The sequence below is a fragment of the Nylanderia fulva genome, unplaced genomic scaffold (assembly GCF_048542155.1).
Source record: "Nylanderia fulva isolate GAGA-0341 unplaced genomic scaffold, ASM4854215v1 Scaffold10, whole genome shotgun sequence".
NCBI classification, from domain to species: domain Eukaryota; kingdom Metazoa; phylum Arthropoda; class Insecta; order Hymenoptera; family Formicidae; genus Nylanderia; species Nylanderia fulva.
Window position 1 is genome coordinate 4,309,498 of NW_028189193.1, and position 19,370 is coordinate 4,328,867.

A 19,370-nucleotide genomic window follows, 5' to 3' on the forward strand; every position below is an offset into this window, starting at 1 on the left:
AACACAGTAATATGTCCTTGTTTATATATCTGTGATATGTGACAAAAAAACATCCATATATTTTTGGACGATTTATTACACTTAAACTCGATTTGTTTAATACTGCGAGCTATCAAACGCAATATCAAAATAGAGGCATTTGTAAATGACATTTTCAAGTTACAAGAAAATATTGCGAATACAGAACAGACCGATATTTCAAATGCTATTTCAATTTTTTTCATCAGTCGTAATTAATCAATGTATTCTGAGATCTAAGTATCTATCAATGAGTGGAAAAGTCCGTTTTGCGATCTTCGCAAATAATTAAAGAGAAATTAATAAAAAAAGATGAGCCAATCTGCACGCATGTAAACGCGAAACGAGAAGAGACATCTCACTTATCATACGGTTTCTGGGCATAATAATTAAATTTGATTATTAACCTTAATGCTTTGTTGAACGCGCTTATGTTCGCGCAAATTGATCTTTTTCAATTAATTTCTAATTAAAGTAGTGCAAAGATCAGAATAATGCACATTAAAATTGTGCAGAAATAATTATCAATATTTAAATATATTTAGGCGTCTTATAATATTTGATACTAAACGTAATTCTGATTATTGTTAATCTTTCTCTTACTAGAAAATATATTAAAGAATGCAATATAAAAAAAGAGAATAATTTTAATTTTAACGCATGAAGTTGAATTTAAAAATATATTTTGTTATTTTTTAACATTTTTGTTGTTATTTATTTCCATATTTTTATTTTTATATTTTAATTTTATTATTTTGCGTATATTAGCAAGTTTGTAATTTTTGTTTTACGAAAATTTAAGCAGATTTAAATTTAACGTGTACAATGAGATTTTATATAATTCCGTGTAATTAAAGAATAATTTAATTAAAGAATAATTTAATTAATGTTAATTTAAATTTCAAAACTTTTTAATAGAAATAATACTTTTAATATACATTTTAATCGCTTTAATACGTTAAGAAACTGTTTATTAGTAAGATTACTTAAAGGTATATAATTCAGTAATCTCATTTTACGAAAACACTCTTTAAACGTTCTCAAAAATTTTTTAAAATTTAATAAGATTGCCATAAATATGACTCGCTCAGAAATAAATAAATAAATATATATATATATAATATATATATATATATATATATATATATATATTATATATATTTATTTATTTATTTCTGAGCAAATCATATTTATGGCGATTTTGCAAAAATAATTATCAATATTTAAACGTATATTTAGGCGTCTTATAATATTTGATACTAAACGTAATTCTGATTATTGTTAATCTTTCTTTTACTAGAAGATATATTAAAGAATGCAATATAAAAAAAAGAGAATAATTTTAATTTTAACGCATGAGGTTGAATTTAAAAATATATTTTGTTATTTTTTAACATTCTATATATATATATATTATAATGCCTTTTGAAATACACCTTCATCATACTTCTCGGAAATAGCATTCTTTGCATTTATATGCACATACATGTCATAAAGAAGTCCGTAAACGAGAGATCATAAAAATATTTTCTTATTTATCCACGTAGAGATGCCTTTGTTAAACGGTGCACGCGTTGAGCAAACGAGACAAGAATTAAAACGACGCATTCACATACGTGTACATGCATCTATATATTATCTTCCCTCTTGTTTCTCACTCTCTCTTTCTCTATTTCTTTTGCCATATGATTGAAAAATATTAAGTCGCTTGAATAGCAGCAAAGCCATCTCCGCGTGGGTGCGAATCAAAAGAACCCTGATAAAAAGTGTAATTCACATATACGACAAACATATAACGATAACGATGACGCGAGTACGTTTAACCATCCCGATCACGTGAACATAACAACGTGCGGTTGCTTAATTTCACATACAAAACAGACAATTGCTTCTAATCATTGATGGAAAGCTATTATACCTGTACTTTAGTTGCGAATTGTTATATATGTGGCTGACAAAAAGAGAAAGAATTCCATATCAAGCATCACAAACCCGTCATAATTGTAATAATAAAAATAGCCTTATTATATGTCACACAATGGATATAATTCAGCCGAGAATTTTAGGTAATGTGTATATTTGAATCTCTCTCTTTCTCTCATTACTTTTTTAAGAAAAGATATTTTATCTTTTATATTATAATTTGCAGTTATGTTATACATATAATATATTGTTTTAAAAATATATGTATAATATTTATAAATATATATATATATATATATAATAAATATATAAATATAAATTATATATATATATATATATAATAAATATATAAATATAAATTATATATATATATATAATATTCAAAATATATAAAAATGCTGTTTGATCATTATATAATTCAAGTAAACAGCTGTTTTGTGCTTGAAATAGTCGTGATCAACGATATTGATAATCGTGATGATTAACGCGTTATAATTACTGTGACGTCCATTGAAGAGATTTTCATGGTACGATGATCTTTGCGTCAATTAATTGTTTTAATGTAATAATAATTGTCACTATCTGATTGGAGGATTGTAGTATTAATTATCATGGCAGCGCCATTGTGATATAACTGTCGTAACAGTCTCACAATCAGTGACAATTTTCGTAGTTCGCAAATTTAATAACTACAGTATAATACATGTTTAAAGTATACGTCGAGAGGTAATAATAAATAATGCGACGTCGCGTAATAAATAATTATTGAAGCAACTGAAATATGATAAATACAAAGTGGAATTGTTGAAACAGGCAATAATAACAATTTCCCTTATAATATTGCGGTACGACTGCGTTATGCTTCACAAATAAATCTGGACGCAATTGTTGTTTTCGCAATATCAAATGAAAGCGTTATTATTATTTTTTGAAAGGTACGGAAATAAATAATATAAATAATAAAAAAAGTGAAACCAAAGTATACGATAAATGCACGCACATACACACATTCGTGGTAAGAATATGTACTCTTTAGATTGTTTTAAATATTCAAATAAATCTGCAGCAATTACACACATGTGTTCACAAATGAAAATGTAAAATTAGTGAATCATTTAAAGAAGAGCATTTCTAATTTTGTTCTAATTAGAAATTAATTATAATAATATTCTTTTAATTTAATATCCTCAATCTTTTTCTTGACTTAATTTTTATATCTTATATTGCTTTAGGTTTTTATTTGTATAACTACAGTCCTATTTAAAACCAAAATCAAAATACTTTTTATGTCCGAGCGAGAAATAAAAAGAAAATGGATAAAAAAGAGGACGAAAGGGATAATCTTTTATTGCTACGATACATACGCAAGAATAATGGTCGGATTTATGTTTGTAAATACAGACTGTGTATCATTTTGCGGAATATAGGACATACGAGAAATCGGAAAATGAACATCCCGATGGACGTTAGGAATATTCAGCTGCGGTTTGCAATCGATATATGATGGTTGTTGCTTGCAGTTGGGAACAACCAGCAAATCTTTCAGAATCGTAAAAAATTGAATGCACCGCGTGCATAATGCGACCGTAAAATGAGAAGCATAAAGCTCAGACGAGTCCGCAAGGAAAACTTCTGTCTGTTATTCATGCTGATTATCCTGATTCCATTACAGTTAGTCGTGAAACAAACAAGGATATAAAGCAAAATTCATATTCTTCAATCTTGCTCAAAATTGAGTTGGAAAAGAACATGCTCTTACTTTGCGTTTTTCTGTGCGCGTCATTTTCTTTACGGATTTTCTACTTTATTTATATATTACAAAACTAACACTTGGCATGGTGATTATTTTAATTAAATTGAAATAAAACTTAAAAAAATTCAAAGCTTCTAAAACGCAGTTTAGATATTTTATTAAAAAAATTCTTTCTAAATTAATTTTCTTATATAATAAAAAAAAAAAATAAATAAAAAATAAATTTTCCTATATAATAAAAGTAGAAAAAAAACGAGTTTTGCATATATTTTGAAATATTCTAGTTTATTTAATTAAGATTAAACCAACACGCAAATTTTTATTTTTAAACCATATGACGTGCATTTAAAATGGCATTGTTGCAATTTATGTGCGTTATACAATATTTAATTTATATTTCCATATGCATGTGTATTATTATTATATATTTATTTACTTGTTGTTGCTTGCATATCTGTTTGTATTGATTGAATGCATTTTTATTTAATTTATTTTTATGCTTTTTATGGAACATATGCCTATATTATGAAATGGTTACTTTAACGTTGCATGAAAAACATTTAATGAAAGATGTTTGATTAAAAGTTGAGAAATATTCGAGAAAATCTCGCTGGCACGTGTTAAAAAGCCCTCATACATACTAATGCAATTTTTAATATCGAGCTTTTTATTCAGTCTCGTTCATTCAGGATTCTAATTAACGTTAACAAGTCGAGTCAAATATGAATACTTCGCATCACAGGCATTCCATATTAGAGACGTTGGGTTGCATTTATAATGGTGATGTAGAATTTTGATGCTTTCGCAAATCAATAAAATCAAACTTTGAATGCACGTAAAATGCAATTAAATATGTATTTACAGATCCGTAAATTGATGTCTAAAGCAAATAAGCAATGAAGCAAAGTAGAGCTTAAATCTTGCAAGAATTTTTTAAGAATGCTATTTTTTATATTTTATGTTAGTGTGTGTGTGTTATCAGCTATATTTAGTTAATATAACACTTGAAAAAATTTGTAATGACTAAACACGTTTAATATTTACTGTTTCTTTTGCGAAAGTAGTATATACATCTTACGTTATACTCAATTCACAATTGCGAGAATTTCTGATGAAAATAATGCCGAAATTATAATTATTGATGCACACAATTCTATTATGCGATAAATTATATTTTCACTTATGGAGATAATGCAGGCTGGCTAGTTATATTTGTGGTTTAGACAGCTTTTCATGGGGACGTTTCGTCGACAGGACTCCGCAATTTAACACAATCACCGATTTTATTGGCTTTCCGGTCTTCGTACCAAATTCCTCAATCTATTTAATCATGGTAGATATCAACAGTTTACCACTACTATGCGGTTGAATTTAAACGCGCGGACGATAATTAAATCTTTTGTAAAACGATACCGCGTGATACAAAGTTTTTATTCGGAAGAAAAATAAGAGGAAAGAAATATATTCTATTTGAAATATTTCTAGAATAATTTGTCAACTATTGCGTTGTAAAATATGACAATATTATACTTGTGCTATATACAGAAGATAAAAAATGAAATATAAAATAATTTTATTACATATATGTATATGCATATGTATATATATGTACATATGTGTGTGTGTGTATGTATTGATTTTTTAAAACGTTCACAAAGTTAAAATAAAACTTGAGATTTATCATTATAAAATAATTAATTTTTTATATAATTAAATGAGCGATAAATCTAATTTAATAAATTAGGTATATAATAACTATAAAAAAATCTAAACTACGATTAATATTTGTACGTGATAATTTACAAGCTACCCGTTAGATGGCGACATGTATTCTGTTGATGCAAATCGATCGAATTAAATATATTTTTCAATTTAACGTGCATATTACAGATGAAATAATAAATTAAATTTTCATAAACTGGACAGATAATAAAGTATAAAAAGGAAAATAAAGTATTGTATGTGAAAGAAAATAAGACGTTTAATTATAAAATGTAATTAAATTTTTTTTTTTAACGCGCAAAAAATACTGTTTGCTTCTAAAACACGACAGTTTTACTTGTATAATACGATTAAACGAAGTTTCTTTACGATTTTGTCAGGCAACTCGAGCTGTATACTTAAAGCTTAACAATACTGACGATATACGACATTGCATTACTGCACCAGTAACATTGCACATTTGAGCAAAGTTCTGGATTACCAACAAGAAATGTCCAACATTACCTTGTAAATGTTTCTCATTCCGCCTATTACTCGACCAAAAACGACCCTGTCTCCATCCACGGTTTTCAAGCGTTTAAACGCAAGATTAAACTTTGAATCGTTTCTGCCATCATCGTTATCGCACATAGACAGTATGCCGGGTTCCATATGCCGTAGATTGGAGTTTTCCTTATCGAATGAGTCACCGTATATAGAGGTACCGCCAGTACCGTCAAACTTTGTGACATCTCCTCCTTGGCACCAGTAGCCAGAGACGATACGATGAAATGGAGTGTTCCTAGAAGTTTAACAAGTTTTTTGCACCAAGTATTTCCATAAGAGCTGACACCTCGATATCATTAATGGATTTCTCAATCAAGTTCGGACATATGCTTTAAAAACATTACAATTGTTATATGTATGTCGCGAAATTTTAATGTCAAACTTGTATATGACAGATGGTAATAATTTATACACTTATATGACATATGGTAATAATTGATATACTTATATGACAATCCATTTATCCCACGGCAAAAAGCCGCGAAGTTCTCGCATGTACGTGGTACGATATCGTTGTAGAGTTCAAACACTATACGCCCTAATTTTTGATTTTCTCCTTTAAGTCCAATATCGAAGAAGCATCTCGTTTGACTCTTCTCGGCCAATTGCTTTTGTACTTGTGATGAACTGGACAGTCTTTCAATCACCGAAACGTATCTGCGTTATATCAGAAATTTTATATCATATTTGTGAAAACGTAATCTGTATTTGCTTTACGTTACACTTACGATAAAGCAAAGTTCGATTGCAAAAAAGAGTTTTATAGGTAAATTTGTAAGACAAAATTACTTAAAGCAAAATCTTTGGTATTGGGATATTAATTGATTAACCTTGCACGATGTTCTACTGCCTCGTGCATACTTTTCCAGTCCTTCAAAAACTCACGAGTAGGATATTCACTTTCCACTTGACGAATTTTCTTCAGCATAATTTCATTTTCCCGCATAATTATTTTGTTTTTAAGATTTTGATTCTCAAGCTTTGATTTATACTCGATATCTGGTGCCCAACAATCTACGTGTCCCTAAAAATAGAAAATCAGAATTTATTTTAATTAACATTGCCATGCTTTATTTATCCAAATTTTTTAACATATATATATATATATATATATTACGTGGTATATAATATGTATAAAATTATTCTAATTTTACAATGAGCGATATGACGATACTAACCCCTAATCGATGAATTCTGTTGATTTTTTTCAACAGATTTACATTCTCTTTATCTATTTCTTTAACTCGTTCAGCATCTCGTTGCAAGTCAAACTCTTTAAAATAGGCCGATACATTGAAATGCGGAGGTTTGTCATCGATCTTCGATAAAATATATTGAAATTTATGCTTTCTATTATTCATGATTGCATACGATTTGTATGAAATTTAATTTTTCATGATATAAATCTCGAAAAATATTTTTTTATACACGATTGACATTATCATTATATTTTTACGTTTTCTGTCATTTTTATCTCTAGTATCTTCTCTACTAACGGATTTATAACTAACTTTGCAAAACTTTTTATTCATGTGTTTAACATTATAACGTTACATGAATTGATGCAATGTTCAGATAATATTATTACTAATATACATATGTATATACGAACTGAATTTAATAACGAATTAATAATGATGTATTCAACAACATGTTTTTGATAAATAAGCGAATAATAATGCTTATTATACAATAAATTTATGTGCATAAAAACGAAGGTGTTAATAAGCTCATCTAATTATGAACAATAATTAATTTATTACACGTTCGTTTATTTCTTTTGACAACTTCAGCATCCAATTAGTATTAAACTATATTAGCTGATAATTAATGTAATGAAATAAATCAAGTTATTTTCTTTATTATATCGCCATTCTTATTTTTTAATAAAAGCTATATTTTGGACAATTTTTTAATATAAAATATATAAAATTACAAAAAGTAAATTATACGAAGAAGAATGAAAGGAAAAATACAATTTTCATAAAATGATGTAAAAAATATTTATCTCATGTTTTGCAATAGTTGCTATAAAAAAAGAAAAATATTAAATTTCAACAAAAAGTTGAATATAGAATATTATGATATTTACATTGTTTTATATATTACATTACCTGTAAACATTTGTTTTCTTAAATCTGTTTGCTTGTATTAATATAATTGCAAGAGTCAAAATGCACTCAAAGTACTAAAAGAAATAAATATTTAAAATCAATATTTAAATATTTATCAAAGATGCATAGATGTTTACAAATAATATATAATTAATTATTTACGCACCCTATAAAGAAATTTATAGCCAAATTGAAAAAGTCCAAGCCCGCAAAACCTGAGTGGCGCTTGCATTGTTTGCAATAAAAATTGTAGGATCTGTATTAAGATAATAGATCATATATTATTAATTTTCTGCTTGCAAAAAGTTAAATTACGATTTGTTGAGTCTCTTTTAAAATTGAAGCTTACATTTTCACGTTCTTCCACATCGCGAGTGAAATATGATATTTTACTTAACATGTCGCTTGTTGCATTTGCCTAAAAAATTAGAATCAAATTAATATTATTTGGAATAAAATTATTATAAACTTTAAAGCAATCAAGCAACATTTGAAAACACTTGTAGTATTTAAAACAAGATTGTTTAAAAAAATTCAAATATATAATTTAAATTTGAATGTAGAATCGATATACCTTGGCGCTAACTCGCTCGCATATATAATTTATCAGAATTATTCTGCAGATGTACCATGCTAGCCAAAATGTGATTATTGTGATCATTAAGATTCTTTCGTTAGCGTCGTAATCTCTGATGAATATCGTGAAAAGCTCACGAAATAATTCTGCTATAAAACCGAAATAACATACCATCTTGAAAGTCATTTCTACTTCGAATATTGAGTTTACTTCACGAGATATTTTATGCAATTCCAGATGAAGATGTCTGTGCATAAACACAATATTAAATCTTATTGCGTGATAATAATATATAATAATAGTTAAATTTAAATAAACATTCACATTACGATCCATGTCATATATTTGCTGTTTGGAATGCTGTTTGCATTTGGAAAATTGCGCTGCTGCGAATGCAATATAGAACTTTCCCAAGCTCGCCTTACTCCTCGTATATTCCCTGTTGTCAGTTCATGTAGGTACTTGTTAACTTGATCGTACTTGAATCCTATATATCTAAAAATAGAAGAGAACAGTGAATAACGAAAATTATTTTAAAATACAAGTAAATATAGATTAATATTTATGTAATAGTTTTTCGTATACGTAAAAAAAAAAAACTAACCCTAGAATACTCGCAAAAATCAAGTCATTAATGATATTGATAAGGGAACAATGATTTAAAATAAATGGTAAATAGATAGATGTTAGAGAATCGTAACATATATGTCGCCATCGTATGTAGTCGCTATAATTTAGTAATAAGGCTATTGTTGCCCATCCTAAAATAATCCACACTATTTTTTTATTTAATTTCTGATAATCCATCGTTGTTTTGAGTGTTTCTAATGTGTTATCCATAATAGCAAGTTTCTTCAGACAGTTCCCAAATTTCTTAAAACAAAGAAAAAATTGCAGTAATTAAACAGTAAAATTTTGTGAAAACCCAACACGTTAATTTACATCTAATTATTTTAAAGAATTGTCTATGCAAGAATATTATAAACATTTTATGTTTAAATCATAATTGAATAAAATTATAATTAAATTAATTGTTATTAAAATGAGTTAATAGAAAAATTTTGCTGAATATGTCACAAGAATTTATGCTACATTACTATGGAAAATAAGTCTCTTTACGTTATAAATTCTCTTAAAATTACTATAAAAATCTGTAAATAAAGATTTTATTGTTATTTAATTACATACTCTATTCGAATACGCAATTATGATTATACATATATTGTCAATGTGATGTGTGTGAGAATATACATATTAACATTGTCCTACCTTATCATGATACACTCCAAGAAGCATTGATAATAGAGTTATGAATATGTTCAGTGAAACGTAAAGCCTATATTCGGCGGAATACTTAGGCACATAAGATAGCCCTTTATTTATAACAAGAAAACAATAAGTTGACCAAAATAGGAGAATATAGAAAAGACTGAACCAAAATCTTAGGTGTCCTGTAGGGAACTCCACAATTCTTAAACCGCACACATAACTTATTATCAGGAACGGCGATAAAAGAGATCGAATGCTCGTCGCCATGGCAGATACAAAACTATACTTGTCGACAACAGGTCTCTTTAACTGCCATACTTAGACGTATTGATATAATTGATTCACTGAATTCTATACAAATGAGCTGAAATACAAAACAATTAAAATAATACAACGTAAATAGAAGTTAAACGGCGAAAAATTGATTTTTTAACATTTCTGCTTTTCATTTACGCTATGTGTGTGACGATGTGTTTCAATTTAAAGAATTATATATTTGAATAATAAATAATATACATATATGATAGTATATCGTATTTTAATACGAGTTTTGTATTTCGCAGTAGTTTTTTTTGGAAAATTAATTTTTTGCACAAGATTGGTCAAGAAAATATTGTAAAAAATATATAAATAATATTACATACCAAATATTTATTTACTGTCCATTATATACATTCGTTTAAAAATTTTTACATAATATACACTTTTTTATACCATCATTTTTTAATAGCTATTTGCATAGATATTAAACGAAGCAATAGCTATTTGCATGTACTTGTACTAATATAACCACGATAGTCGCGACAGAACTAGAGAACTGCAATACAATTAAATATTTTGATTTAATATTTTATGGGTTTAATTATTTATAATATATTTATATAACATTACATACTCCGTAAAGAAATTTAAAGCCAAATTGGAAAAGTCCAATCCCATAGAATTTGAGTGGCAATTGAATTATTTGCAACAGAAACTGTGAAATCTATATTATTAATACATATTATTTAATATATATTTTTCTGATTTTCTATCTTGATTTAAAAATTTAAATATAAACTTATTTTAATTGTTAATATATAAATATGTACAATAAGACTTACATTTTCACGAACTTCAACATCACAGGTGGAATACAATATTGTATTTATAAAATTTCCTACTGCATTTGCCTAAAATTAAAATATATGAAATACATGTTAGTGAATTAGTGCAATTTTATAATATTTATTAATTATTAAATATATAAAGAATATATTATATATCGAAATTGAACATAAAATATTGATACCTTAACGCTGACACTTTCACATATACAATTAATAAAAAGGACTTGAGAAGTGTGCACAACATTCCAGAATAATAATATGGTAAGAAACTCCTTTTTTTCGTTAACATCATTTTCGAGACTCGTACTAAATATATGTTTCAAAGTTGATCCTATAAGTCCGAAATACAATCCCATTTTGAATGTCATCTGCACTCCAAATATTGAATTTATTTCGCAAGATATTTTACGTAATTCCAAATGAAGATGTCTGTATAAATGCAATAATAAATTTTGTTGCAAAACTTCATTGTACACTATCTTAAATTCATGTTAACTCTTACATCATTATCCATGTCATATATTTGTTGCTTGAAGTTTTTATTTGTCTGCGATTATGCGAGCGTAACACGTGATTTTTCCAAACCTGTTCTATGCTACATTCATTAATCAGCCCTCGAAAATTTTCATTAATTTGATCAAATTTTAATCCTATATATCTATATATAAAGAATTAATGATAATGTTATTATGAGATATGTACGTGTTGTTCTATTATATCAATATCTAAATTTTTATACATAATCAATTAATACTGATAACATATTTTGAAATAAATTATTATATATTTGATTTAAAAAATTTTTATATATATATACAATGTACACATATATATGTATGTACCAACCCAAGAGTACTGACAATAATCAAATCGTTAACGAAGTTAAGGTGAGGGCAATAAAGTAGTACAACAGTAATACGAGAAGCATCTGTAATATTATAATTATATTCATGTCTGAACCACACAATCTCTACACAGATCATTAATATGATCATCAGGCACCACCCTAAGGCAAGCGATAGTATTTTCATACGCAATTTCTGATAATTTGTCGTTATTCCAAGTTGCTCCAGAGTATCATCGACAATATCGATCCTCTTTAGACAGTTTTTAAACTTCTGTTGCAAGAGAGTATATAAATAAAATAAATCTGAGAACTTGACAACTTTATATTTAAAAGCATACTATAAATATTAAATAGTGAAAAGAAACTTGCTAATAATTTATGCTGGTATATCAAAGTGTATAAAAAATTTCATATCGTTGTAGCAATTTTTTTGCTAAGTAAATATTGTATAGCGTAACAAATTACATTATTAAACATTGAAGCTATTTAAATACATTCAAAATTTTTTATTATTAATATATGTAGTTATGTAATAATATTTTCTTACCTTATTATAATAGATTCCTGAGATAACTGACATTAACGAAATAGAAACGTTCAGAAAAAAGAAAATGTAAAAGTCAATATAGGAATTCATTATGTAAGGTATTATACTTATTAAGAAAAAGAAATAAATTGACCAAAAAAGCAATATATATAGTAGAGAGAATCGTGTTTTAAGGCGACTCGTCGAAAACTCGATGATTCTTAATCCAGATATGTAACTGAATATCAAAAGCGGTGTTAAAATAGTTTGAATATTATTGGTCATCGCGCACACTACTTCGTTTCCGAACTATATTTCGTATACCAACTGAACAGCCACGTTTCAAGTGATGATGGTGGGTATTTGTAATGTCAGAACACTTAGGATTATTAAACCAATCGATCTGCTAAAGTTTATATGTAATATATTTGGCGATACATTTAAATAGGTCACGATGATGAATATATGATCTGTCTTTATGAAAGCTATTGCAAACATGAATATGATATTTTGAATATTTTTTATACTTGTGTTTTTGTTTTTAAAATTTGTATAATGCTATAACATATACACAATTTTATATAGCAATAAGAGATATAAGCCATCGACTTAAATTTAAAGTTAAAAAGTAGGAAAATATAAAAAAATGGTCACAAAATGTTTATTTTTGTCGTAGTTGTAGAAATTAAATAATTATTCAATCAAATAGTTAAAATTGATTAAATAAAGTATAATTTTTGAAGAAATAATAATGCGGATATATAAAATTGACGTGAAAGCTAAAATAAAAATATTAATCTTTACCTTGCATTTCCTTTGCCTCCGTAATAAGATGACTAATATTAACTTTCACACAGTATAAGTATATAAAATAAAAACGAGATATGTAATATAATCGAAAAGAAAATCTCTTTTTTGTGCACAAAAAATCGTGGATGAAATTTTGTCATTTTGTTTTTCAATAAATTTATTTTAAGAATTCAATAATCGATGATATATTTACGGGCTTTAAAAGTGAATAGTTTAATTTATATGATTGTCAAAAATATATTTATTACATCACATATGTCATGTAATTTTTTACGTAATAAATATTATATGACGTACAGTATATTTTATGAAGTATTATACATATAATAAATATATGATGTGTCTACAGAGTCTGAATATTATGTTTATTATAATTTTATAAAAATGTTTACTTATTTGTATGTGCTTGTATTAATATAACTAAAACAGTGGCCATAGACGTAATAAACTACAAATAAGAAAAAGAAAGAGTAATTTATTTATCATGAATTAATTATTTGTAATTGATAATTGTATTATTAATAACACACATACTCTTTGAAGGAATTTGAAACCAAACTGAAAGAGTCCAAGTCCGCAGAATCTCAACGGCGATTGAATCATAAGTGAAAGTTGTAGAACCTATATTAATTCAATAGATTATTTAATATATGTATATATATATATTTTCGGTTCTTCGTTTTTATATAATTAAACGTAAACGTTTATATTTAAAGAACAAATTAACTTATTAATTGTTTAGACTTACATTTTCATGAATTTCAACATCGCAATTGGAGTATAATAATTTACTTACAAAATTTCCAGTTTCATTTGCCTAAAATTAGAATGAATAAAATAAAATTAATATGTATATATATATATATATATACTTATATAATTTAATAAGTAAAATAATTGCTAATAAATAAAATTTGCATTTTTAAGTTTGATACCTTGATGCTAATTCTTTCACATTCATAATTAGTGAAAAACAGTCTCAAAACATCTATGAAAAGGTGTGTTAGGATTGTAACGATGTAAAGAGTTTTATGATTATAGCTATAATCGTTGATAAATATTATATTAAAGATTTCATAAAAAACCAACGCTATGCAAGCGAAGAAACATCCCATTTCCAAAGTCATTAGTGCTCCAAATATTGAATTTATTATGCGGCATATTTTACGTAACTCTGAATAAAGATGTCTGTGTAAACGTATCATTAGTTTATTGCACGACGTGTAACCATGATTAAGTAAATATGAAATTTCTTACATTACAATCCATATGATGTGTCCGCTTTCCGAAGTTCTTGTATATTTAGATTGTAAAGGTAATACTGGATGTTCCCAAGTCCGCTTTAGTATACATTGATTACTTTTTGTTAATTTCTGAATGTGCTCATTGATTTGATCAAATTTCAATCCTACGTACCTTAAGATTAGGAAAATTAGTCGACAATAAATATAAACAAATTCTTATATATTTAAAGTTTGAACAAACCTAAACAGGCTTATTATAGTAAAATCATTGATAATATTTATATGTATACAATATCTGTGTATAATAGGAATATAGAGAGATTGAGCAATGTTCTGATTATCTCGCATCCTCCTAAGTCGGAATTCCTCACAAATTGTTATTACACATAATATAAGCCATCCTAAAATAAGCCACACTGTTTTTACATATAGTTTGTCATCTGTTATTTTTCCCAATTTTTGCAATGTTTCGTCCACAATAGTGAGGTTTTTTATACACTTTTTAAATGTCTGACAACAAGACAATATGCAGTAAATTCTAAATTATTTCCATTATTATAATATTTTTTGTTATGTAAATATATTATAAGTATAAGAGGTTATATCATTTTATAATATTATCAATGTTTTCAAGCATTCATCTTTATTAATATTTTTCTACGTTAAGTTCTTCCTACCTTATCATGATATACCCCAACAATAATTGACGATAATGCAGTAAAGATATTTAGTGCAAACCAAATATGGTACAGAGTGGAGTAATGTATTACATAAGGTAGTACTCCATATATATAAAAGATATAATAAACTGACCACAATGATAACATATATAAAAGACCGAACCATCGTGCGCGTTTCGGGACATTTGCAGGCAATTCTATCAATCTTAAACCGCAAATATAACTTATCCTTAACAATGGCGATAAAATTTTTTGAATGCTCATAACGAATGTTACACTGAACTGCGCTTGCTTTGTGAACAATTTCTCGGAAACGAATGAAGTGGATCTTCGTAATCTCATTCATTACAATTATGCATAATGAAATAATCGATATACTGAATTATTCATATTGCAAACTATATGTAGAAACAGATGATAGGGATACATCACGTGTTTTTAGACAAAATATACATACGCGACCATTTATGTTGTTCTTGGCACTTTTATGTTTCATTTTTCTATTTATATGATTATGCGGTCGCATGACATGATTAAAATCATAAAATAATATTATTAGGAGAAGAAATATTAGTTTTATATTTTACATAACTTTTTGTGAAAAATTAATTTTCAAAAAAATGTCGAGAAAATATTTCAAAAATCTACATATTACGTACTAAATCTTTATGTATTATTTATTATATGTATATTTACTTATAATTTGTATACATTTTCTAACATTGTTTACTTGCATGTGCTTGTACTATTATAATCACGACAGACACGATGGAAGTTGAGAACTGAAATACAGTCTATCTAAACATCTATTTAATATTGAATGAATATTATTTATAATAAATAAATTATATGACAAATACATACTCCGTAAAGAAATTTGAAACCAAACTGGAAAAGTCCAATTCCACAGAATTTGAGTGGCGACTGAGTTATTTGAAGTAAAAGCTGTGAAATCTATATTATATTTAAATGTATTATTTAATTCATATATTTCTTTATTTAATACTTCTTTATTTAAAATTAGTTAAATTTATTTAAATTCAAATTATTTCAATTTAATCTTTATTTAGGCTTATTTTAATAACTCTAAACAAACGTGTATAATAAAATTTATATTTTCACGAATTTCATCATCACAAGTGGAAGACGATATTTTATTTATATAACTTCTTATTGCATTTGCCTTAAATACCGTTAAAATATGAAATACATATTAGTGTTTAACTTGATTATATTTTTTTAAACATTTCTTAATAACCACGATAGTTCACGATATAAAATAAAATTTTACGTCATTTCAATTTTCAATAAATTTATTTTGAGAATTCAATAATCGATGATATTTGCGGGCTTTAAAATTGAATGGTTTAATTTATATGATTGTCAAAATATATTTATTACATCACATCATGTCATGTAATTATATAATTGTTTACATAATAAATATTATATGACGTACGGTATATTTTATAATATATCATACTTATATTAAATATTATGTGCCTATAGAGTCAATTAAATTGTTTCTGCATATTATGTTTATTATAAGTCTGTAAAACTGTTTTTATTTGTATGTGCTTGTATTAATATAACTAAAACAGTAGCCATAGATGCAGTGAACTGTAAATAAGACAAAGAAAGAGTATTTATTTTTTATCGTGAATTAACTATTTATAATTGATAATTATATTATTAATAACACACGTACTCCTTGAAGAAATTTGAAACCAAACTGAAAGGATCCAAGTCCGCAGAATTTCAATGGCGATTGAATCATAAGTAAAAATTGTAGAATCTATATTAATTCAATGGATTATTTAATATATATATATTTCCGTTTTTTGTTTTTATATAATTAAACGTAAAAGTTTATATTTAAACAACAAATTAATTTATTAAAAAAAAAATTTTTTTCAAAGAGTTTTATCCTTGTGATTAATTTATTAATTGTTTAGACTTACATTTTCATGAATTTCGACATCGCAATTGGAATGTAATAATTTACTTATAAAATTTCCTGTTTCATTTGCCTAAAATTAGAATATGTAAATTAAAATTAATTGTATATTAATAAAATTTATTACGAATATATATATATATATATATATATATATATATTTATATTATAAAAATTAAAAATATTGTTAAATAGAAGTTTTAGATAAATATATACATTTTTCAAGTTCGGTACCTTGATGCTAACTTTTTCACATTCGTAATTAAAGAAAACAATTAAAAAAATTTCTAACAAAAACTGTAGTAGCATTGAAGAAGTAAAAACTGTTCTATGATTAAAGGTATAATCATTGAAATATATTATATGAAATATTTCTTGAGAATTCAACACTACACATGCGAAGGCACATCCCATTTCCAAAGTCATTAATGCTCCGAAAATTGAATTTATTATGCGGTATATTTTACGCATTTCGGAATAAAGATGTCTGTAAACGTATATTAGTTTATTACACGTCTGGCCATAATTAAGTACATTTTATATAATCTCTTACATTACAATCCATATCATATATCTGCTTTCTAAAATTCTTGCACATTTAGATTGAAAAAGTAATATCGGATGTTCCCGAGTCCGGTTTCCTATACATTTATTATTTTTCGTTAATTTCTGAACGTGTTCTTTGATTTGATCAAGTTTCAATCCTACGTACCTAAAGATTGAGAAAATTAGCCGATAATAAATATAAACAAATTCTTATATATTTAAAGTTTGGACGAACCTAAACAAGGTTATTATAGTAAAATCATTGATAATATTTATATGCATGCAATATCTGCGCACAATAGGAACAAAGAAAGATTGAGGAATGTCTTGATGATTTGCGTCCCTCATAACTAGGAATTCCACATACAATGTTATTGTACAAACTATAAGCCATCCTAAAATAAGCCATACTGTTTTCATATATAGTTTATCATCTGTTATTGCTCCCAATTTTTCCAATGTTTCGTCCACAATATTGAGGTTCTTCATACACTTTTTAAATGTCTGACAAGAAGATAATATGCAGGAAATCCTAAATTATTTCTATTATTATATTTTTTTTGATATGTAAATATATTATAAGTATACAGGGTGTCCGGTAACTAACGGACCAACGATTACAAATGGATTTTTTGGTCAATTTGGGAACGATTTTTCCTCAGCGAAAATGTCGAAAAAGGTCATCATTTTTTACAACTTTCCAATATTTGTCATTATGTATCTTTATAACTACTAAGCCTCAAATTAAAATTTTATTATAGTAAACTCTACCTGAAATTAACTGAAGAATGTAATTATGTTAGACTTTTAACTCCAAAACGTTTAGTTTTCAAAAAACCCATTTTTTTCAATCGCTTATAACTCAAAAATTATTGACTTCTCAACATTTTTGCTAAGAAAAAATTGTCTCCAAATTGGCCAGAGAATCCGCCCTTAATCATTGGTCCGTTAGTTACCGAACACCTTGTATATGTATAAGAGGCTATAAATTATATCATTTTATAATATTATCAATGTTTTCAAGCATTCAAGCTTGATTAATATTTTTCTACGTCCTAAGTTCTTCGTACCTTATCATGATATACCGCAACAATAACTGCCGATAATGAAGTAAACAAATTTAGTGCACACCATACATGGTACAGAATGGAGTAATCTATTACATAAGGCATTACTCCATATATATAAAAGAAATAATAAACTGTCCACAATGACAATATATACAAAAGACCGAACGATCGTGAGCACCTCATCGGGGCACTTGCAGGCAATTCTATCAATCTTAAACCGCAAATATAACTTATCTTTAACAATGGCGATAGAATTTTTTGAATGCTCATAGCAAATGTTACTTTGAATTGCACTTGCTTTGTTAACAATTGCGCGGAAACAAATGAAGAGGATCTTCATAATATTTTTCATTACACTTATGCATAATGAAATAATCGATGTACTGAATTTTTCATATTGCAAATTATAGAAACAAATGATTGGACATCATATATGTTTTCAGACAAAATACATACGCGAACATTAATGTTGCTCGTGGCACTTTTATTTTTCATTTTTCTATTTATATGATTTTATGGTCTCATGACATAATTAAAAGCATAAAATAATGAGATATAATGTTATAATTTATTATTGATTTTAATTAATACTAATATATATTAATAATAAGGCGGGGGATGAAAAGGGAGATAAGGACACGAAGAATAAATAAAAAAGA

At 26.4% G+C, this 19,370-nt stretch overlaps 3 protein-coding genes and 1 long non-coding RNA gene across 4 annotated transcripts; all 4 read right to left on the bottom strand.

The window, feature by feature from the left end:
- Nucleotides 1-4,900: 4,900 nt before the first annotated feature.
- LOC114932027 (uncharacterized) lies at nt 4,901-7,323 on the bottom strand. Its single transcript, XM_085483637.1, has 5 exons — nt 7,141-7,323; nt 6,793-6,986; nt 6,407-6,619; nt 5,921-6,197; nt 4,901-5,014 (listed from the first exon to the last, which is right to left on the bottom strand). Exons 1-5 carry the CDS (start codon nt 7,321-7,323, stop codon nt 4,901-4,903), a joined length of 981 nt encoding a protein of 326 aa, XP_085339763.1.
- A 749-nt stretch (nt 7,324-8,072) lies between these two features.
- On the bottom strand, nt 8,073-10,189 carry LOC146725236 (uncharacterized). The gene is made up of 7 exons (XM_085483643.1): nt 9,923-10,189; nt 9,258-9,526; nt 8,978-9,148; nt 8,651-8,900; nt 8,426-8,494; nt 8,243-8,332; nt 8,073-8,150 (listed from the first exon to the last, which is right to left on the bottom strand). The coding sequence occupies exons 1-7, from the start codon at nt 10,187-10,189 to the stop codon at nt 8,073-8,075; spliced, it is 1,194 nt and encodes a 397-aa protein (XP_085339769.1).
- A 457-nt stretch (nt 10,190-10,646) lies between these two features.
- On the bottom strand, nt 10,647-12,458 carry LOC114932029 (uncharacterized). Its single transcript, XM_029304202.2, has 7 exons — nt 12,426-12,458; nt 11,878-12,215; nt 11,534-11,626; nt 11,214-11,460; nt 11,026-11,094; nt 10,818-10,907; nt 10,647-10,739 (listed from the first exon to the last, which is right to left on the bottom strand). The coding sequence occupies exons 1-7, from the start codon at nt 12,456-12,458 to the stop codon at nt 10,668-10,670; spliced, it is 942 nt and encodes a 313-aa protein (XP_029160035.2). The 3' UTR covers nt 10,647-10,667.
- Nucleotides 12,459-14,155: 1,697 nt separating this feature from the next.
- On the bottom strand, nt 14,156-14,749 carry LOC114931871 (uncharacterized). Its single transcript, XR_003819778.2, has 3 exons — nt 14,700-14,749; nt 14,472-14,630; nt 14,156-14,402 (listed from the first exon to the last, which is right to left on the bottom strand). It is a non-coding gene; the product is annotated as an uncharacterized LOC114931871 (long non-coding RNA).
- Between the last annotated feature and the right edge of the window lie 4,621 nt (nt 14,750-19,370).